Source organism: Dreissena polymorpha, chromosome 7 (genome assembly GCF_020536995.1).
Source record: "Dreissena polymorpha isolate Duluth1 chromosome 7, UMN_Dpol_1.0, whole genome shotgun sequence".
Classification (NCBI taxonomy): domain Eukaryota; kingdom Metazoa; phylum Mollusca; class Bivalvia; order Myida; family Dreissenidae; genus Dreissena; species Dreissena polymorpha.
The window spans coordinates 44,994,691-45,010,647 of NC_068361.1; the positions used below are offsets into that span (position 1 = coordinate 44,994,691).

Below are 15,957 nucleotides of genomic sequence, written 5' to 3' on the forward strand. Positions count from 1 at the left end.
TGACAGACACATTCACCCTGTGGGGACATCAAATTAGGGCTTGTAGAACAGTTTTTAGCTCATCTATTTTTTGAAAAAAAAAAGAGCTATTGTCATCACCTTGGCGTCGGCGTCCGGTTAAGTTTTGCGTTTAAGTCCACTTTTCTCATGAAGTATCAATGCTATTGCATTCAAACTTGGTACACTTACTTACTATCATGAGGGGACTGGGCAGGCAAAGTTAGATAACTCTGGCGTGCATTTTGACAGAATTATGTGCCCTTTTATACTTAGAAAATTGAAAATTTTGGTTAAGTTTTGTGTTTAGGTCCATTTTATTCCTTAAGTATCAAAGCTATTGCTTTCATACTTGCAACACGTACTAACTATCTAAGGGGACTCTGCAGGCAAAGTTATGATAAGATTCGATTGATTCTGTGTGTGACAAAACAACTCTTACCTGACATACCACAATAGACTCCAACCAAACCACTCCCCCCCCCCCCCCCAAATCCCCCCTCCCCCCCCGAATTTGAAGATAGCAACTTGATATTTGGCATCCATGCGTATCTCATGGAGCTGAACATTTTGAGCGGTGAAATGCGAAGGTCAAGGTCATCCTTCAAGGTCAAATGTCAAACATATGGCGTCTGTCCGTCCGAAAACTTTAACATTGGCCATAACTTTTTTAATATTGAAGGTAGCAACTTGATATTTTGGCATACATTTGTATCTCATGAAGCTGCATATTTTGAGTGTTGGAAGTTCAAGGTCAAGGTCATCATTCAAGGTCAAAACATTTTTTTTTTCAAAGAGGCGTTCTCATGAAGCTGCATATTTTGAGTGGTGGAAGTTCAAGGTCAAGGTCATCCTTCAAGGTAAAAAAATTAATAAATTTCAAAAAGCGGCCGTTATCATGAAGCTGCACATTTTGAGTGGTGGAAGTTCAAGGTCAAGGTCATCCTTCAAGGTCAAGGTCATCCTTCAAGGTCAAAGGTAAAAAAAACAACAAAAAACTTTTTATTTCAAAGCGACGCAATAGGGGACATTGTGTTTCTGACAAACACATCTCTTGTTTTTTTCAAACATGGTTAAAAAACACAAATATTTATTTTTATTATTTTATTTTTGAAATACTGTCCAACCATCCCACCCAAGAATCTCCCCCCCCCCCCCCCCCCCCCCCCCCCAAAATATATTTTTTTGCTTTTTGTTTCATTTTTGGAAGATAATGTAATAAATGACCATACCCCCACACTATACACCCCTCTCCACTCCACCCCTCCCTCCTTTGTGATTGAAATTGAGATAGGTCCCTACACCTTTAAAAAGAAAAATGGATGAGCGGTCTGCACCCGCAAGGCGGTGCTCTTGTTTATCCCAGGCCTTAGGCGGAGGTATATTGTTTTGGCTTTGTCCGTCCTTCCGTCCGTCTTTCCGTCCTTCCGTCCGTCCGTCTTTCCGTCCTTCCATCCGTCCGGAACTTTTGTGTCTGCAGCCATGGAAGTGCTTTGGCGGATTTCATTGAAACTTGGTATGAGTATATATATGGATAAGTGGATGATGCACGCCAAATGGCATTGTAAACCATCTATTAATAACAGAGTAATGGCCCTTTGTATCTTGAAAAAAGCTTTTTTGTGTCCGGAGCCATATCTTAGAAGTGCTTTGGCGGATTTCATTGAAACTTGGTATGAGTATATATATGGATAAGAGGATGATGCACGCCAAATGGCATTGTACAACATCTGTTTATAACGGAGTTATGGTTCTTTGTATCTTGAAAAAATGCTTTTTTGTGTCCCGAGCCATATCTTGGAAGTGCTTTGGCGGATTTCATTGAAATTTGGTATGAGTATATATATGGATAAGAAGATGATGCATGCCAAATGGCATTGTACACCATTGGATACTAAAGGAGTTATATGGATAAGAGGATGATGCACGTTGGCGTTGTCCATCTGTCCAGGAAAGTTTTGTGTCCAGAAGTATATTGGGGGGGAATATCAATTCAATGAATTTGCCTGTAGGGGGACCCATTCCTAATGAAAAAATGTATATATTATTCCTAAATGAGATCCAAACACTCCGAATTGAAGGTTTAAACCCCCCCCCCCCCCCCCCCCAAAAAAAAAAACAAAAACAAATTACAACTTTTAGGTCATCTCCCATCAAGCTCTTTTAGTTAAACCTTAGTTAATTTATTCATATCACTTTATTTTCAATTTGTAAGCATTTGTTAATAAAAAGAAAGTAACACTAATTTCCCAATTTAAGCCAAAACAACGAGATTTTTCCCAATCATTAAGGGACCCTGTCCCATTCCCAAAATGATGGAAAAAAAACACTGCATAATAAAGCCATAGGATCGGAATGGCCCATTTTGTTTACTTCACTTTCTTATAAGTTTATTGAGGATACTAGGTTAATGTTTAATGCACATAAGTTTATATAGCACGCTTAAATTGTAAACAACAGCCTTCGGGAATTCAGGTTTAAGTTCTTGTATATAATCTTTGGCCACAACAAATTGAACAGTTGTTTGATTTAATTTTGCCCCCAAACTCAGTAGTATTCATTTTGACCAAACCAAAGGTGCAGACTTACACAGATTATTGTCAAATGTATTCAGTTTTATTAAATGCTGCCATTAGTACAAATATGTAGGCAAAACCAAACTGAACATTATAAACAGAAACACTGCTTTATAAATCTGATGTAAGGCAATTAAACAAATAAATAAAATGTGAAGTTGGAATAAGACATCCAACTTGGATTAGCTTCATGAAAATATTTTCCCTTTGTCTTGAATCTGGACTGTTAATTGTGGCTGTTTTAAATTATGTCTAGATTTGATTCTAATATAATGATTTAAGATTGTTATAATACCATGGTTTTAGGCACTTTTATTACCATGATTTAATTCACTTCTATGAGCATGATTTCAGTCACTGCTGTACCCATTATTTCAGACACTGCTTTCACCATAATTTATGGCACAACTATTACCATGATTTCAGTCACAACTATTACCATGATTTCAGACACAACTATTACCATGTTTTCAGGCACTATTACTTCCATATTTCAGGCACTACTATTAGCATGATTTTATGCACTAATATTTCCATGATATCATTATTTCAAGCACTACTATTACCATAATTTTGTGATCTACTTAGCACCATGATTTCAGGCGCTACTATTTCCATGATTTCAGACACTGCTTTTACCATGAGACACTTCTATTACCATGATTTTGTGATCTACTTAGCACCATTATTTCAAGCGCTACTACTACCATGATTTCAGACACTACTATTACCATTATTTCAGACACTTCTATTAGTATTTCCATGATTTCAGGCACTACTATTACCATGATTTCAGGCACTACTATTACCATAGTTTCAGACACCACTGTTATAATTATTATGCCCCCCTTCGAAGAAGAGGGGGTATATTGCTTTGCTCATGTCGGACGATCGTTCGGTCCGTCCACCAGATGGTTGTCAGACGATAACTCAAGAACGCTTGGGCCTAGGATCATGAAACTGCATAGGTACATTGATCATGACTCGCAGATGACCCCTATTGATTTTGAGGTCACTAGGTCAAAGGTCAAGGTCACAGTGACCTGAAATAGTAAAATGGTTTCTGGATGATAACTCAAGAACGCATACGCCTAGGATCATGAAACTTCATGGGTAGATTGATCATGACTCGCAGATGACCCCTATTGAATTTGAGGTCACTAGGTCAAAGGTCAAGGTCACGGTGATTCAAAATAGTAAAATGGTTTCCGGATGATAACTCAAGAAAGCATACGCCTAGGATCATGAAACTTCATGTGTAGATTGATCATGATTCGCAGATGATCCCTATTGATTTTCAGGTCTATAGGTCAAAGGTCAAGGTCACAGTGACCCGAAATAGTAAAATGGTTTCCGGATGATAACTCAAGAACGCATACGCCTAGGATCATGAAACTTTATGGGTAGATTGATCATGACTCGCAGATGACCCCTATTGATTTTCAGGTCACTAGGTCAAAGGTCAAGGTCACGGTGACCCGAATATAGTAAAATGGTTTCCGGATTATAACTCAAGAACGCATACGCCTAAGATCATGAAACTTTATGGGTAGATTGATCATGACTCGCAGATGACCCCTATTGATTTTCAGGTCACTAGGTTAAAGGTCAATGTTGTGTGGGGAATTTTATTTCATCAGGTTGGTGGCAACCCTGATAAACTACATAGCAACTTCATATTTGGCTTACTGGGGGGCATTGTGTTTCTCAAAGAAATCTTGTATTAAGCACTATTATTACCATGGTTTTGTGATCTACTTAGCACTATGATTTCAGGCAGTACTGTTTCCATGATTACAAACACAACTATTACCATGATTTGAGGCACTACTATTTCCATGCTTTCATGCACTTGTATATCCATGATTTCATGCACTACTATTACCATTACTTCTGGCACTACTATTACCATTATTTCAGACACTACTATTACCATTGTTTAATGCACTATTTCCATGCTTTCAGGATCTACCGGATGGAGAAGTATGAGGAACTGGATCTGTTTATCGTTGAGCTTTCCAAGCGCCCACTTGTCCTACAGCCGTCTGCCTACGTCAGTAAGGGACTGTCTGTGCTTCGATGTTCCTTCTACACCGACGAAGGTACAGTGTTTCATTTGAATTTTCGCCATTATGAACTAAATTTCAGCTGTCAGTTAAACTATTCAGACTTTTCCTAGATATGCAAATTGCTGACATTTGCTCTATTGAATTAGATGTAGGGGAAGAAGCCTGAATAAATCTTGGTTATTTCAGAGAAGTGGCTGCTGCTGATCAACCAGAACCACCCCAAGATCAAGAGTCGTATACAGATGGCCATGGATGCAGCAAGAAACAAGATGATGCAGGGACGCCCCTTTGTGATGGAGGTATGGGACATATCCTTACTGTTATAGTAGTCATTTGGAATTTTTGTTTTCTGAAATAAGTATCAGGTGGCAAATTGAAATAATCCAAATTGGTGGCGATTATTGAAGAACTTTGAAATCTGCACATCTATTGAAGAATCATGAATCAAGGATAGTTTTTAATTGTTTAAGGCCATTATGTATTAAATTGCAGGGTCATTTGTAGTAAATGCCAGTGGCACTGTGCACTAATTTTGTAGGAAAGTGTTATGTGAAGGTTTTTGGAAACAAATAATAGCATCAGAATGCCAAATAGAAGGGTAACATTGTTATATTGTGAATCAAGGCCTGGCGTGAGTCTGTTCCTAGGACAGAAACAAATACTATGTACATTGTAAAAATGATGTTTTGAGAGAAAAAATAATATTGATTTTCGTTGATAATAAGCTATATATCCACAAAAATGTTGCCTTTTGTCACACAATGGTTCTTATCATAAATTGCTGACCTTATGGCAACAGCTGTGCATAATCAGTACCCATTGTAACTAGTTCACTGGAAAGAACAATATATCAGCATTTGCCATAGGTCAGTGTGCATCTACCTTAAGTCAGTGTGTATCTATTCAATTTCCCCATTTTGTTTGCAATAGTTAAGTCATTTTCAATTTAGATATGTTATAAAGGTTACCTTTCAGAAGTGACAAAATGAATGCTATGATTTGGATTCATTAATAATATAACTTGGGACATTCTTCTATCCACCAATAATATCAAGTAATTGCAGTATTCTGCAATATTACATGTGTCTCGGTAAAGCTATGATTTCAATACTGTATTACATGTGTCTCGGTAAAGCTATGATTTCAATACTGTATTACATTTGTCTCGGTAAAGCTATGATTTCAATACTGTATTACATGTGTCTCGGTAAAGCTATGATTTCAATACTGTATTACATGTGTCTCGGTAAAGCTATGATTTCAATACTGTATTACATGTGTCTCGGTAAAGCTATGATTTCAATACTGTATTACATGTGTCTCGGTAAAGCTATGATTTCAATACTGTATTACATGTGTCTCGGTAAAGCTATGATTTCAATACTGTATTACATGTGTCTTGGTAAAGCTATGATTTCAATACTGTATTACATGTGTCTCGGTAAAGCTATGATTTCAATACTGTATTTGTTAAAAGATAATGCAGCTAAATGTTGTGCTACACATGTTTGATTATAGGATACTCTTTTCTTTTCTGCGCTTTAAATGATAATCTTTTAATAAAAAGCTGTTTTTACTAAGAATAAGAAAATGAGTGGACTTAGAATAGATGTTTGCAGTTTCCTACATATTGTTGCATTACAGACAGCTATAATAAGTGACACAGACACCAATTGTCAAGTCTTTAGAGAACATCAAAGTAAGCTCTTAACAATAGATCTACTTGAATAACAATACTGAATGTTTAATTTGCACGGAACAAATGACGCATTCTTTCAAATGCTTTAAGAAAGTCAAGGAAATAAATAAAACTTTACAAGATAGGCGTGTTGTGTGTGCACATTGTTTTCGTTGTTCATTTTTCATATTGGTTGATTCAGGCTAGAACTTATATCCTTGAATTATTGTAAAACGCTGAAATATTGTAGATCGATGAATGCTGTACTGTAACAGGTTTATTGCTTTTACCTGTATTCAGGGGAGAGTAAACGTACAGTTGAAATGACTGACGTTCTCGACTATAAATAGATCAACATGGTTGACTAAATAAATATTAAGCTATTTTTAGATTGCCTTAATCTTTGTTTGTAGCATAGGATATTTATAACATTCTATTCACTTCCGTAATGATGGAATTCAATATTCTGTGATAAAACACTTAAAAACCAAGAAATTAGTGATATAAAAACATATATTTAGAAAAAAGATAAAATTTTCTTTCGTTTTTGAGAATGATGAAAATGAAAATATTTATGTTACAATTAAATGTTAGAAAAGCGTGATTGATTCAGTACTTTGGTCAATTTAACGTGATTGTGAATATGGTGGCCGAGTATAATGTGTAATGTGACCTTAGCAAATCATACTTACCTGGTACAGGGAACACCTTGATCACTAAGGAGGTTTCCCCAGGAAGAGGCCCTTCCATTGCACTTCGGTTGGGCTGACGCCTGCGATAGCCCCAAATGTGGGTTACTCGGGTACGCAATTTATTTGTGTGGGGTCTGCGTTCGCGCTAACCCTGAAAAAAAAGTTACAGAAACTCTTGTTAAAAGCAGTGAAATACTCTGACAATATTATTTACATGTAAAAATTTGAATAAATAAACACTCTTAGGCTGGATTTCTTTATTTTTAAAAGTCAAATCTAGTCCATTTGATGATATCTCAAACATTCCTACTGTTTTTTGCAGAATTTGAAACTGGATGACACAGGGCCTAAAACTAGCACTGGAGATAAAATTGGTGAAAAAGCTTGTTAACACTTACAAGGCCACATTATTTTCCCAAGATTCATGAAAATTTGCAGAACATTTATCACAACGATTTCTCATTTGAGTTTGTAACTGGGTAAGATGGTATTAAAAGCTTGGTCACTTGGTCAAATTATGTAAAAATCGTTCACACATTCTACAGGCCCAATTTTTGGCCCAAATATCATGAAACTTGCTTAGTTCGGTTTCTTCCACCCCATGTAAGTGACTTAAGGTACATCTCTTGTTCAATTGAGTATCATTCCAAATGCTGGGAGTTCCATAAAAACTGTGAGGTGTGAACTTGAAGTACTGTGTGAATGGATTTTGCATCTTCATGAGCTATATGGTTATATCTGATAATTATCTTGTCTTGTTTGTTTCTGGTCAAACATACTTCTAGTTTGGCCTAAGTGAACCTTGTAACCAGTTGAAATGATAATTTCTAGACAATCTAAGTTTGCACTGACCTTGATACTGTGTGCTATGGATTATAATGCATTTAAAATGCAATGATGAAAAGATGGATATACATGTAATGTAAAATACCTTAACAGATTGAAAGGTAAATTATGAAAACATGTCAGCATAAAGAACAGCAATACCAGTGCACAGTATGCACTTGTACCAGATGTATCTATTTCAAGAGTAAAGTGAGAAGCTAGTGTATCCGCTTAGCCGGTTTATTGGAGATGAAATAGTTAATGCTGAAAACATGACAGTTTTACTGCTATGACGACAGTATTTTATTAACCAAAGCTACTTAACCTATATGTTTATGTGGGTGGCTGCCAGGGATTAGAATAATTAAAACGACATGTGTGTGGTTCAGGCAATCACTTAGCGAGTTTTTTTTGTTTTTTTTCCAACTCCATTTTATTTCAAAATTGCAAACAAATACATAAATAATATGCTAAATAACAATATGTAATGCATTCTTATTCAACGATATGAATCATGTATACATCAACTCTTAAGTAGTATAAATACATTTTTGAAAATTTCTATTAGAAAAAAGTAAATTTTCTTATGTTATATGCTCTTAAGGGTGTTAATATTACTTTTGCTAAAACAAGTTAAAATTACCAAGTTATGCCAACCATGGATTGCAGCTGTGTTTGAAGTCATAGAAACAAAAAAATGGCAAAAAAATATATTCTTTCACTATATATAATATATACATATGCTTTTATCACATGCTATACCCTGTTCAAGTAATACAACCATTACATATTTTTTTATATTACACACGTGTAATACAACATTTTTAAGCGTTTTCATTGGCTTAGTTTTCGTTCATTGACCAATCGATTTTGTTATTTTGCTGAAATGATGTTGCAACGTCAAATGACCTCATGAGATGTAAACAACATTCGGGATTTATCATTATGTTTGCATAAATATTTATTCAATTTGCTCCTTTAAAAGCATGTTATCAAAAAGATCTGACACTTGTTGTCATATCATTCAATATTTTATTAAACTCATCCAGGAAACTTGTTTAATAAAATATGATATGATATGACAACTAATGCCAGATCCTATATATCTAAAAAGCAACCGTGCATTTATAAAGATCTATGTGGGCATTATTATCCAATTTATCTCAAATTATATCCTTAAACAAATCTGACAAATTTAAATTTTTTCAAGAAAAGTATGGTTTCTTAAACCTGATAACATTGTTTAAGCAGGTTTTAAGGTTGGGGTGTGGGGGGTTGGATCTAATGGCAGGTGGCGTCAAACAGGTGGTTTCCAATAACTTTCGTTTACATGGATCAACCTAGATAAAACTTTAAATTTAGCAAGCATGCTTGTACCAGGACCTACCTAGAAATTGTATTTGGGATTTGTTTGGTCAAGGTCGATCTCAATACAAATCCTTAGCAGTTTTTTGCATAGGATAATTCCTTTAAACAAATAATACCATAAATGTGGAAAGGGTCATCCATGCTTTTATTGTGCGAACTGCACAGGACAACACTTTTCTCACACGCGTTTATCCTGGTTTTACCGTAACACTTATCACATATTTCTTGCCTTGTTTCAGCTGTCGTTCAACAAGTTCACGCGCCCAATACCTGTGAACTGCACAGGCCAATCTGGGGACAATACTTTTCGCACATGCATTTTTCCCTGAGCACTGATCACATGTTTTTTGCCTCGTTTCAGCTGTCGTTTAACAAGTTCCTGGCCCAGGCCGTAACACTGATCACATGTTTTTTGCCTCGTTTCAGCTGTCGTTCAACAAGTTCCTGGCCCAGGTGTACATGGACAGACTGACGGAGGAGGACATCAACAGGCGGTTCACCTTTGTTGAGTTTCAGGACGCGGAGATTGTCATCCGTTACCCTGGAAACCGAGCCTCCCGTTCTTCCTTCACGATGGTGCGTATAGGGGCCTGGTAGTCACAAACAAGGGAATTAAACCTTGCCCTTATGTTTAAAAAATTTGAAATGACCCAGTGATAACATTTTGATATTGTGTAATTTCATACTTGTGTAAAAATGTTGAATCATAAGTGGTATTCCTTTCTATCGTGACAACCTCTAGTTAGTGGCAATAACATTTCAAAGTTTATCTTCTTTTTTTGTGTTATTCATTTAACATTGATAATTTTAGATTTTTATTGAAGTGATAGTAATAAGTTGTTTTTTTGTCCAAGACTGCCTTAACATCTGGCAAAAAATGTGCCTCTCAAAAACTTCAAGGAAATCCAGAATACTAAGTTTGCTCATAAGACATCAATAACGTCTTAATGCTGAGGCTTATTACTTAGATTCTAAGAAAGTAAAAATACTTCAACTTTTTGCTAGAAGATTAAAAAATGTACGACATTTTGATAAATTATGAGGAGAGTCTGATATTCTACAACTTTCAAGCAACATAACACTTGGTTTACTGTTTGACTATCAGACCAAGAACAATGACATCCATTTTGAGTTTGACGACATCCTACCGAGTGAGATAGTACATCGAACTGTGTCTGACGCCAGATCAGAGTGGAGCAGCCCTGCACTGCGCCTTATCATGCCGGGTAGGTCATGTGCATTGGTTTTTTAACTAATCTGCAGTTTTTTGTATCACTTGTTTCCAATGGGATAATCACATGACAATCAAGATGGCGTGGTCTGTGCTAAAACAGGTATTTTTCGCTGTTTTATACCCTTTATTACCTTTGTTCAATATTTTAAAGCCGCTCACTTTCCAGTGATTTGCGTCATTTCAAATTAATATTCATTTTATATCTTGACTTTACTTGCTTCAAATGTTCATAGTGAGTAAAGTCGCGATATAGGGGAAATAAAAACAAAATTAACTTTTTTGCTAATATGGCTGGATTACGAGCTGCATTCAAAAAATTAATAAAAGTAATAAAGGCTATTAAATGGCAAGAATACCTGGCATGGCTGTCACCATCTTGATGGTCACGTTATTACCCATTCTGTGTTTTACATGTAAAATAAACCATGTTTGTGTTTTACAAACATGTTATATTTAATACTGAATCACCAATCTCATATAATGTTTTCATTTTTAATAGATTACAATTACAACATTAAAATCATAACACATCTTTTGTTATGAATCTACATGATTTGGTAAAACTAGCAGGGTTTTTCAGTAGAAGAAAAACATTTCAAGGCAATATGATGTCATTAAACTAGCCAAACTTGCATATTAAACAAATTCCTGAACTTTTTATTAAATTTACTATAAAATGACATCTCTTACATTATTATGTTATCTGTACCTAGTGCGTATTATTTATGATACAATTCTAAACAATGTTGGACAAATGGGAATGCATTTGATACTCCAGTGCAACTTGTAACCTGGGAAATTATGATATATGTTTTTTCTCCTCCAGATGAACTCCAGGACCTTTTGCGAGGCTGGCAGTTTGAGAACATTGACCCCCTGGCACGGGGAGATGAATATGAAGAGGAGTGGGAAGATTATGATTATGAAGAGGAGGGGGCAGTGGGCGGGGAAGACTTTGTGCCCGAGGAGGAACCCTTGAAGGCCCCGGGCAAGGTTCTAGGTCGGGCAGCAAGGCGGGCCAACCAGGCAGCAAAGTATGAGGTGTCAGTGGACCTGCATGTACCAGCTGGGCCTGTATCCCAGAGTCAGGGGAACCAATACAGCGGGGGTAGGGCGCGGGTATTAACCGGGGGGAGGGATACGCATGCATATGAGGACTTAAACAGGGGAAAGGCAGATCATGCATATGCTGGTATAAAGTTGGGTGCGCCAGTGTCTCCGAGGGCAGTGAAACACGGGGCTGATGTGTCTCCCTATGAAAAGATGAACTCAAGCAAGGCTGGGCTCTTAGCTCAGAGCCCTGCTGGGCCACGGACACCAGTCTCGACACATGGGAGGAGTGACGATAGGTATAACGCAGAGCGTGTGGATAAATATAACACAGAGAGTGTGGATAGGTATAACACAGAGCGTGCCGATAAATATAACACAGAGTGTGTGGATAAATATAACTCAGAGCATGTTGGAAGTTATAATGCTCCAAGGACACCAGTTTCACACAGTGTTAGTGATGACAGGTATAAAGCAGGGTATATGGACCAGACACGCCCGGCACACTCCACTTACCTTACAGACGACGACCCAGATGACGGGGGATTTTCGTCCAAGTTGCCTCCACAACGCAGCCCTAACCCTGATAGCAGACTGAGAGAGGCAGATGGCCATGGAAACCCTCCCAGAAGTCCATACTACCCCAATGACACTTACAGGAGTGCTTCTCAGGGACAACAGAGTTATGGGGGGAGGAGTCAAGGACAGCAGAACCCTGGACCTGGGGTTCATCAGTCGGTCGCGGCCCCTAGGGGGTTCCACCGACAACAGGGCAGCGGTCGCTCTGATACCTCTGCATCTGATAGCGGCTTTGGGGAGAATGATCAAGAATCTTCGAAGTACAGACTTGAGAAGGGCGGGGCTCGGTCGAGTGGGAAGAACAGTATAAATGGGGATTTAGCAAAGACACCATATTACAATCGTGCGTTTGAACAGGAGAGTCCTGAGAGGGACAGTGGGGATATTCTGGCCAGACATAAGGCAATAGCCAGTCGGGCAATTCATGGACAAGGAGTGCCAGACGCAGGGGGGTATAATAGAACTGATAGATACAACGACCCGGGGTACACGCGCGAGCTACAGAAATGGCGACAGAATATTAACGATCTTGAAGACTCAGTTGTGCCATCAGTGCAGGTATCGAGGATGCGGTTACAGAGTGATGGGGAACGGATGGAGGAGAGCTTCATATAGCTGTCTGGCTCTGTGTCAGAAAGCATTACATTTAAATAGTGCTTCTTGTACCATGTCGTTTTTCGGTTTACATGTATATTTTTCTTTTTTTACTATAATCATTGTACAGCTTTCATTTTGCCAGTATCTCTTCCAATAATGTACTACAAACATGTATTAAGCTTTTTTATATAGATTTTGTTTTATTAACAGTTTTAAAATTTAACAAAAAAGTGAACCAACTCACTTGTATTCTCAAAACAATTGACATGCATTTATTTTCTTAGTAGCTAATGCTTCTGTTTCATTATACATGTACTTTGTATTAGTTTAAGTGTACAATGAAAAATAGAGTTTCTAAAAGTTTGATATTTTTGATATACTTTCATTTTGAGCTCGGCTGTTTCCGGAGAAAACCCGAGGTATTGTCATAGCCAGCTCGTCGTGTCCGTCGTTGTGTCTGCCGTCCGCGTCGTGCTAGAACCTTAACATTTTGTCAAGGTTTTGAACATTGGCTCTAAAATCAAAGCGCTTCCACCTACAACTTTGAAACTTCATATGTAGCTGCACCTTGATGAGTTCTACACGCAACACCCATTTTTGGGTCACTAGGCCAAAGGGCAAGGTCACTGTGACCTTTAAAAAAATGCACCCGCAGTCAAGCGTTGGCACCCGTTATGGGGTGCTCTTGTTGTAGAATTATTTCAAATCTTTTGTATACATTTGATCCTTTTTGTAAAACAGACCTCTGCCCCTGGACAATCATTCTGAACACTTGTTATTCTGGGGTTTCAAGCCTGAAAGATGTGATTATATCATTCTTTAATATACTGCTGCATAGCTGAGACAACCTTGCCTTTAGGGTGCAGGATCAACAGGGTTTGCAGTGGTCTAAACACGGGCTGTGCAGAATGTAAATTTAATGTTAAAAAATTCACTTTGCAAATATCTCATGTTATTGGTATTCATTTGCAAAAATCTTGAGTGATTAAAGGAAAGTTTTTCTTGCTGTTTGTGCCAATATCTTTAGATTTAAGAATCAATCCTTGAATTCGTCTGAAATTGGTGCCAAAATTTCACGTTGCATGCAGCATAACTGTGTACATAAATGCGGAACACATAAAAGTTTTGGCCAAGAACACAGGCTTATTAAATAAAGTAATTCTGGTGTATTTCATTGCCATAATCAGCATAAAACTGTCTTTTATGCCCTAGTTAAAATCATAAAAAAAAATAGTTCTAAGTAGTAATTTGAAAAAACTGCACTCACCGGTGTGATAACATTCATTAACATTTAATTGTGAACCCTTTAAAATAACTTGATTCCGCACCCTGCCTTGGCAAACAAGAGCATTTGGTGTATTTGCAACAGTCATGTTGCAAAAATTAATTGGCAACATATTTCTATGTCAAGTTAGTTTTAGCGTCTGTGCTTGTGCAATACCTCTGGATAGTTTTAATGCCTCTACAGAGTCAGGAGCATAAAGAATTTCACTTACGAATCCAAACAAAATTACACCTAGATGTTTAGTATTAAACTCCTGTTTATTACTGGATAGATCTCGCTAATACTTTTGCGGTTGACCTTTATGTGGACTTGATCGTAAACAAAGGTGGTTTGGCAGAATTATGTCCCTTGTCTGTGTTTCCACATTGAAATTTATAGACAAAAAATGTTGTGTTTTCATCTCCTTTTTTACTGATTGGCACATTTCACAGCTGTATGAGCCTAACATGTGGATGATTGGTAGGAAAGGAATTTTATCTGGGACCAGTTTTTGGCTGACTTATTGCTTTTTGTCCACTCTGGAGTATGTAGTTATTTAGTCTGTGTACCAATATATGTTGTCTGCGACACATTTTTAGTTGTTTCTATGTTTATGGGAATTAGTTTTCACATTTGTTTGGTGCCAGTTCTTAGAAGACATGCATATTTGTCTATGTTGTATAAAATGTGAGACACACCATGTTTATGGTGAGCAATGTTGATCACCTTTTGTCCATTGCAGGTGGTGCTTCGTCTGTCGTCCATCTTCTCTAGCATATATTACCCCCGTTAAAACTCTAGAGGCTACATTTATTTTCCAATATTCATTTTAAAAAATCAAAACATTTCTTCCAATAATATCTCGCCCAAGTTCAAAATTGCGTCATTTCTGGTCCTCAAGGTAAGTTGCTATGTCAAATTAAAGATAACGCTTGTGAACACTCTAGAGACCTTATGTGTTTTCCAATCTTGATGAAACTTATTTAGATTTTTGTCCTTATAATATCTCGGCTAAGTGTAAACCTGGGTGAGGTGGGGTCAAAAACTAGGTTCAATTTAAGAAAAAAAATTGTGAACACTAGACATCCAATTAAACCCAATCTGCATGAAACTTGGTCAGAATTTTTTGTCCCAATGATATCTCTGGCAAAGTTAAAATCTGGGTCATGTTCAGTCAGAAACTTAATCACTAGGTCAAATTTAAATAACATAATGTAAAAGGTATAGAACACATTTAGTTCCCAAATTTTAGGGAACATGGTCAGAACAGTTTGTCCCAATGATATCTCAACCAATTTTGAAACTGGGTCATGGGGGGTTAAAAACAAGGTCACTTGATCAAACTAAGTTATTGTGCTTGAACATTTTTGATGCCCTTTATTTGTCAAATCTCCATGGAACTTGCCCTTCAAATTGTGTGTAAAGATAATTTGGCTTATTCCTACAATGCTTTTGGAAGCATCATAAAAGTTGATAAAAACATTTTGGTTCCTTCAGCTCTTAGGTGAGCCATCTATGGCCTTTTGCTCTCTTGTAATTGATATGAAATGTAAATATTTTATTTTAATATATATTTTTGTTAAGAATTACATGATATTTACTGATATAATCAAATTCCTTACCCTATTTGTACAAATTGACATGTTATATTTATTTTGACCAACTATGTTCGCTTACATACATGCATTGTAAATAACACTGTATATTTTGTGTTTACTTCTATTATGTATAATGTAACATTTCATATGTTCACATAATTATACAATAAATATTCATATTTAATTACATGTTAAAGTGATAACAATAGTTTTGAGCCTGTGATGGGTAGACACAAAGAATGTTCGGGATGTCTATGAAATACACTTTACAGCAAGTTACCATCTGTAACAGTTTTGCAATTATAGTTTTATAATTCCAATTGGCATTTTTGTGTGTGTGTGTGGGGGGGGGGGGGGTGCCTTGCTGGGATCAGTTAAGTTGTTGTTCTTTTGAGAATAAAAACACAAACTGAAGCATTCAATTTTGAAG

The 15,957-nt window shown here is 36.9% G+C and overlaps 1 protein-coding gene and 1 non-coding gene across 3 annotated transcripts in view; both read left to right on the plus strand.

Annotated features, from left to right (window-relative positions):
• LOC127838082 (uncharacterized) overlaps nucleotides 1-13,986 on the plus strand; it is a 35,069-nt gene extending 21,083 nt beyond the window's left edge. For both annotated transcript variants that reach the window (XM_052365649.1, XM_052365651.1), the window contains exons 3-7: nucleotides 4,539-4,675; nucleotides 4,829-4,941; nucleotides 9,632-9,781; nucleotides 10,311-10,431; nucleotides 11,266-13,986. In XM_052365649.1, coding sequence (XP_052221609.1) covers nucleotides 4,539-4,675; nucleotides 4,829-4,941; nucleotides 9,632-9,781; nucleotides 10,311-10,431; nucleotides 11,266-12,683 — 1,939 coding nt within the window. In that variant the 3' untranslated portion in view covers nucleotides 12,684-13,986. The remainder of the gene's footprint in view (nucleotides 1-4,538; nucleotides 4,676-4,828; nucleotides 4,942-9,631; nucleotides 9,782-10,310; nucleotides 10,432-11,265) is intronic.
• On the plus strand, nucleotides 7,005-7,167 carry LOC127840214 (U1 spliceosomal RNA). The gene has a single exon (XR_008030477.1). It is a non-coding gene; the product is annotated as a U1 spliceosomal RNA (small nuclear RNA).
• Nucleotides 13,987-15,957: the final 1,971 nt, after the last annotated feature.